This window comes from Brachyhypopomus gauderio, unplaced genomic scaffold (assembly GCF_052324685.1).
Source record: "Brachyhypopomus gauderio isolate BG-103 unplaced genomic scaffold, BGAUD_0.2 sc71, whole genome shotgun sequence".
Lineage (NCBI taxonomy): Eukaryota > Metazoa > Chordata > Actinopteri > Gymnotiformes > Hypopomidae > Brachyhypopomus > Brachyhypopomus gauderio.
In genome coordinates, this window is record NW_027506892.1 from 844,309 (window position 1) to 851,808 (window position 7,500).

Here is a 7,500-nt window from a genome sequence, read left to right on the forward strand (position 1 = left end):
GGTTTATATTCATACCTTATGCTAATAGTGTTCAAGAACCACCAAAACGATTACAGTTTTTGACGTCTGCTAACGTGCATTTCCCAATACTTGTGATACATTGTCAAAACTCTAAACACAGCAACACATTGACCTCACACAAATAGCCAAATAGTTAATATCGTGTTCAAAAGCACATTTTCTTAACTAAATAACAACTCTGCATTTCACAATGCAAACAACTTTGTTAAAACACAGCAAATCTGGTTATTACAAACACTAGCACATATTCTCTTTTCGAGATGAACATAGTCAATCACTGCACAACCACTGTAAAAAACTAACATTTGATGGCAATACAGAAACAGTATTACATGTAATATTTTACCCTCTCCCAGCAAACAACAGACATTTTACAGTAACATCTGTTGTTTTCTTAGTCAGTTCATTTTTGCTGTAATCTGCTTGTTTTTCAAATGTGTGCATTTTTGGCAACATACTGTCTACACAATGAGTGATATTTACTGTTAGGTACTATATGGAATGTAGATTAGACAAAAAAGGAGTCAGTAACAGTTTTGCAGTAAAGGGTATATTTTACTGTATTAGGGACATTACTGTAAATTGTGGCCTAACCCAAAAAATAATTATCGTAATTGTAAACATAATTAGCCATGGTCCCATATGTGTAAAAATACACATACAACTAGGGAGTTTTTCCTTGCCACTGTCGCCCTTGTCTTGCTCACTGGGGGCTAGGACTCGGCACTTGTAAAGCTGCTTTGTGACAACAACTGTTGTAAAAAGCGCTATATAAATAAAATTTGATTTGATTTGATTTGACATATACAAAAAAAGCCACACAAGGAGGAAAAACAGAATACAAAACTAAACAGTCTTGTTAGGTCTAATCTAAACGGTCTTCAGCAGTTGGCCACATGTTTTCATCCTCATCACATCTGATGTTGGCCCTTGCCATGGACCTGGGAAAGAAAAGCTTGGTATGCCTTATTCACCCCTGGCAGTCTTCAGCTGAAATGTCTCTGCAGCCGGGATCCATTGCATGCAGGAGGGACATTTGGTCATGGGGCCGATGATCATACACCTTCCACCTCCAGACTGAAAAAAGTTCATTAGTGGGGTTGAGGAAAGGCGAGATGGGCGGGAGGAAAAGGGACATCACTCTTGGATGGTCTATAAACCAGTTTGTGATGACATGAGAATGACAGAATGCTACACTGTCCCATCACAAATGTCCTCGTGTTTCCTCCCACCTGTTCCCTTTCTGCTTCTGGAACCAGTTGTTGGTAGAGTTCATTCAAAAACGAAAGAAGGAGGTCACTGTTATAGGGACCAATCTGGCATTTGTGAAGGACCAAACCAGCACTTGAGATTGCAGGACAAATTGTTATATTTGCTCCTCTCTGACCTGGTACATTACTGTACTTCATTTTATTTCATTGATCTATATGTGCAAAAAATGTGTACAACAGTAATAACTTTTCAGCTGCCTTTGTTTTTGCAGAACTTGGCATTTTATACAATATTTAAGGTTTTGAACCTTAGGTTTTCATTTTTGGCATGCTGTGTACAAGCAATTGTAAATAAGACAAAAACGATCCAGAATTTTGTTATTGGATAACCTTGTGTCTATAGAAAATTTAATCATTATAAAAACATGTAAAATGACTGCATTTTGTGCCATAACAACATAAATTGAACTAATAGTATAGCCACTGAAAACTGATGTTGTGTTCACTGTGTTTGGAGTTTTGAAAATGTGACTACAGATTGGACAAATGCACGTTAGCAGTCGTCAAAAACTGTAATAATTGTGTTGGTTTAATGTAAAAAAATGTTTTTATTTGAAACCAACATTGGTACATGAGGATATACAGTATGGTAACACTTGCTTACCATGTGAACAAAAGATGAATTTCTCTTGTTTTTGCTCACAATGCAGTAAGACTTCAATAGAATTCCAGAGGACATGTAAACACGTTAATAAGTTGAAGGTGTGAGCCCTGGTTTTAACCAAAACCAAACACTGCTTTAGTGTTAGTCCCTTAATGTGTGTGTGTGTGTGTGTGTGTGTGTGTGTGTGTGTGTGTGTGTGTCTGTGTGTGTGTGTGTGTGTGTGTCTGTGTGTGTGTGTGTGTCTGTGTGTGTGTGTCTGTGTGTGTGTGTGTGTGCACATGTCCTCCTTAATGTGTGTGTGTGTGTGTGTGTGTGTGTGTGTGTGTGTGTGTGCACACGTCCTCCTTAATGTGTGTGTATGTGCTTGTGTGTACATGTCTTCGTGTGCACCTTCTCAAGGCCACTGCGTGGTGAGCTGAAGTGTTTGTGACTTCCAGAGCCCTCGGTGTGGGAGGAGATGGTAACACCCAGCTGGCATCCCATAATGACAGAGTGTTCGATGACCTGTGGCGAAAGGACTGTATACCTACAGTGCTGAACAACCCGTACTCAGAGAGTGACAAGGTAAAACAAACTAACATCTTTGCCTCCTAAACTACAGCTTCATGGTGTAATTGTAATTGTTGTTAAGGTTTATCACTGAAGCTACATTGAAAGCCGTAAACAAGATGTGTACTATACGAATGAGGAATGAGAGTCTGAATATCTTTCCGAAATCTTCCCGTTTACTGTAAAATAATTTCAGTTTACCATTTTATACGGGCATTACGGGAACTAAATTAATTCTATATATATTTTCAGATTTTCAAACTTCCAGGCCTTCAAGAGAATATGTTAAAAAATCCTTGTAGCTTGAAAACTATTTTTTATGCAGCTGTATACAGTGTATGATTCTGCCCTTAGCAGTGCAACACATGCCAGACCTGAACGCACATGCTGTTTAACATACATTCATGGAGGCCACCACATACTTAGTCTTGTCTTATTAACACTCTTGAACACATTGCCAGAATCTAGTAATTTATTTGTAAGAGTACTTTCCGTAAGAAGGCATTGCAACATACCAGAATAGCTATAGCAAGATCTGCACATGTGTGCATGCTTGTGGGTATGTGTATTTAGATATTCTCTTGGCTATGGCCTTAAAATACTGACCAATACAAGTTGAGACACAGATATGATAGAAATGACTATTTTACAGCCATCCATGTGTCTAAGGTATCCAGAGTGTTCTGAGAAATTCTTTGCTAGGCCCTAGAAAGGTGGCTGGGCAAACAACCAATCACACAAATCTTATTTTCTTTGTTAATAAAAATATAAAAAATAGTTTAACAAGCAATAAAAAATCATTAGCAGATGGCTGATGACTATAACTACAGTAAAAAGAAATGGGATTAGGTCTAAATATCTATGTGATTCAGCTACTTGCATGATAGATTTTTGGTTTATTTGCAAACTCACCGTATGAAATCCCTCCACATAGACTCACAGGGTAATATATTGGGATGATTTGTTGAAATGTTAGTCAGTCAGTTCATTGACCAGATATTTTACTTCTATAGGGATCATATACTTTATTCTGTTAATCCCAACCCAAGTGGGATCAACAGTTAAATACCCATGAGAAACTTTGTTCATTATTATTCATAAATGCAGCAATGGCAAAGCTAGCTAATAAGGCTAATGCTAGCTGTTAGAATCTAATCACCATCTTGCTCTAACTGGCTATAACATTTACTCCCAATTAAATGAACATCCATGTGGTTATAGTATATTGAAAACTAAAGTGAAGAATTACATCTCAGATAAACCCTTAGGTACACAAACACAACATACGAAAATGGGCTCAGAGGTTGTTGCTACCTAGCACACATAAGATCAGAATAGGTCTCCATATACGCGGGTATTTGCTAATGTGCATGACCAATAACTGAAAAAACTGAGAACAGATGGTACAAACTGTCAGTTGTAACATGATTATGTCTGTTTGCATAGGGAATAGATAATTGCTGTTATGTCTAGACTGTTATTTTGAAGGAACCTATTAAAAATAACCATATGAGTATATGAGCCATTATTCTAAGACAAAGATAAGGATATACATAGAATGTCTTGACATATGATCGTTTGCTAATTGAATGTACTGGTCCAGAAATGGGATCAAATCTGTGGATCAATAGCACTTCCTTTGACAACATGTGCTGGACATCTTTGTTTACAAACTTTGAAACAGTCCATGGCTTTCTGATTTGGCTAAATGTCTGTTAGCTCCTCCTACCCAATGCACAACTCAGTGGCAAAGAGGAATTAGAGAGGGGATGTGTTGTTTGGGGGTGAGGGGTAGGGGGGTGATATGGGGCAGGGGGGTGATATGGGACTGGGGGGTGATATGAGGGGATGATATGAGGGGGTGATATGAGGGAGTGATATGAGGGGGTGATATGAGGGGGTGGGTCTCACTCTCTCTCACCTGGCCACTTGTGATGCATTTGCTCCTTGGAGGGAAGTGATGGAAGGAGCAGATCTAAGAGACACATGAATGACTGCAGCTGTGTCCTACAGGGGCAGAAAAGGACAGTCTCTCTCTCTCTCTTTCTCTCTCTCTCTCTCTCTCTCTCTCTCTCTCTCTCTCTCTCTCTCTCTCTCTCTCTCTCTCTCTCTCTCTCTCTCTCTCTCTAGTAATACCAAATATCTGGGGGATTAACCCCTCTGGAACTTTAGCAGCTGAGCAGAATTGGACAGAATTGGACCTCAAACATAGAAATAGAGAGAAAGAGAGAATAGAGATTTAGAGAAAGATAGAGTGATAGAGAAAGAGAAAAGATAGCGTGATAGAGAAAGAGAGATTTTTTTAGGTTGAACCATTGAAACACCAATGCTGTTATCTCAAGATTTTCCTTTTCCTCCAGTAAATTGTTTGGCAGTATCATTGGTGTAGTGCAATGGTTAGTGCGACACTGTGATTCTTATGAAAATGATTAATATACCTATATGGTTTTGATGTATTTTTATATGTATCTCATAAATGTTTATAATTGTGGTGGTCAGAGAGTTTTTGACGTGATCAGACCAAATGCTGTCATATGATACCGATTTACCTTTTTCAAAAATATATTCCATGATTTTGGTGTAAAGAGTCATGATCTGCTCTGTCACACTGTAATAGAAGTATCATCTTCAGTCAACATTACCCTCAAAACCCCTGCACCTAGGAAAACATGGCTACTTCTGGCTACATTTCTCTCTCTTTCTCTCTCTCTCTCTCTCTCTCTCTCTCTCTCTCTCTCTCTCTCCCCCCATCTGTCAGAGCAGGACCTCTATGACCTGTAAATATGCTTTTGCAAGAAGAATACACACAATATTTTCTGTTTCATCTCAGCTGAGACTCAGATACATGAGCAACACTGCTATGCAGATGCAGAGCGTCCCAGTGAAGCAGGCAGGTTATGTGAAGGTCTGTCATATTGCAACAGCATACCGAGCAAAGTGGACCTTCCTGACACCCAAACGCAACGTTGGTGTTTCATTCATGTTGCAGTGCCAGCGCAGCGAAGGCGCACACATATGTTTGATTTATGACTCAGCCGTGATGTAATTGCTAGTGACCTTAATGGGGCAGGGTGCTATAATAATAATCATAATAAATAATAATAAAGGGTGCTATGACAGGATATTCCTTGCATCTGCAGAGTGTCCCATGTTGACATCTGAATCTAGAATAATTTGATGGTTAATAAACTGTGCTGATGGCATAGTGATGATTGGAAGCACACTGACAGTGGAGACGTGAACCACAATTGTGTGTCTGCCTTTGAAGAGCTGTATGCGGAAACATCATTAGACCCATGAAAACGTCACTGCACATGTTTCTGTATGTGAATATTTGTGTAATTATTTCTCTTTTGTTTGTGCCCTGTGTGTTCAGCGCTGCTGTAACACCCAGATTTCCTCTAAAGGATCGACAGATTTGATCGACAGATTGGTCTGTCTGTCTGTCTGTCTGTCTGTCTGTCTGTCTGTCATCTTGCATGGTGTATAGATGGGTGACAGTATTTACTTTGTCATTATTTTCTCATCACTGTAGAATGCACACTAAAGTAAACAACAATCACAGTAACACGATGTGTCATGCTTCGAAGGGGTTAGCATCTTAATGTTTCATTTGTTCAATACATCAGAAGTATAACATTTTGAAAGTCTCACAAGCTTTCTACTAACTAACTGTAAAATAACTAGTTCTTTTTTTACTGGGTTCTACAATTCATTAGAAATGATAGTAAAGTAAACTTTTGCTAAAAGGAAACTGCAGTCACACATTACCACATACCTACAGTGCAGTAGATTAGTGCACACAAATGTAAATAGCACAAGTTTGCGTTTGGTTTTGCCCTCAGTGGGGCAATTCCAAGCAGGCACTGATTAAGACGACAGGCAGACTGAGCAGGACGTGGTAAACCCTCACATGTGAATATAAGTGAAGACCTGGCACAAGGCCATTACACTTCAGCGGTGACTGAATAGCTGTGCTGTCTGAAAGCCAGTTCAAAAGCATGTGAGATACAATTTCATCACACCAGAGTGGAATCCACTTGAGCGTCTGCATGAGTTGCATCTGCAGAGCGTGTGCAGAGCAACGTCTCTGTGGTCTTCTAGAAGTCACGTTTTGTTGGGCTTTACAGGGAAGTTCCTTAATTGTGGAGTTTGAGGGGGGTTATACAGCTACAATATGGAAGTTAGAGCTTATTGGAATTCCTCTGTGGTTGCAGACTGAGTAGGTCTGCAAATAGACAAACTGAGTAGGTCTGCAAAGGTAGTTGTGGTCTATGAACTGCTCCAAGAGTTTATATTTGAAGCATATGCCACGTGGTTTGTGAGGATTGTATTCAGATCAGCGTGGTCTTTTGTGTGTTTAATGCAGAAGGAGGTAGCACCAGTGCAGGTTACTGTATCTTTTATGAAGAAAATTTAGACTTATGCTAAATATGCAAAGCGGAAAAATGTGCTGCTAACCTGCTGATTTGTGGTGAACACTACAGAGGAGCCGTCTCACCCATCTAAGAAGACTGCACCAAGGTCCACAAGTATTAACATCTGTTTTTTATCTCCTTCATCCATAGCAAAGTGAGTTTGCTTTTGGTAATGTTCTTTAGCTCAGAAAATTGACCTTTGGCCTTTGTGGACACATGTTCTGTTGTATGGAAGCAGGTCAGGAGGAGGTCAGCTACTATTCTACAACAGGAGAGACCAAAGGGCTGCGATTGACGTTTTTATTCACGTCCTTGGAGAACGCTGCACTTACACACTCTAAGGGGCCGTGGGCTTATAAAGCAAGCGTTTTCTGGAACAGTAATGACTATTAGATTGATTTTCTTTTGATCCAAAGAAAAAAAAAATTGGACAATTCCAGTCCTTCGAATCTACTCACCCAGAAACAATTTACAGTCGCTGCCTAAGTGGCAAATCAATATCGGCACTATACACGCGAAGGAAGTAAAAGAACTCATTTATTTGACTACTTAATAGCTTTGATTGTCTTGGTTTGCAAGAATGTAATGTTCGTCCTTGACCATTATGATAGGAAGTAAAATAATACCTCAAGACTGT

General features: G+C 39.4%; 1 protein-coding gene across 3 annotated transcripts in view; it reads left to right on the forward strand.

Annotated features, from left to right (window-relative positions):
- The window catches only part of nos1 (nitric oxide synthase 1 (neuronal)), a 53,964-nt gene that overhangs the window by 6,545 nt on the left and 39,919 nt on the right, over positions 1-7,500 (forward strand). For all 3 annotated transcript variants that reach the window (XM_076989837.1, XM_076989838.1, XM_076989839.1), the window contains exon 3: positions 2,334-2,460. In XM_076989837.1, the coding sequence (XP_076845952.1) occupies positions 2,334-2,460 (127 nt within the window). The remainder of the gene's footprint in view (positions 1-2,333; positions 2,461-7,500) is intronic.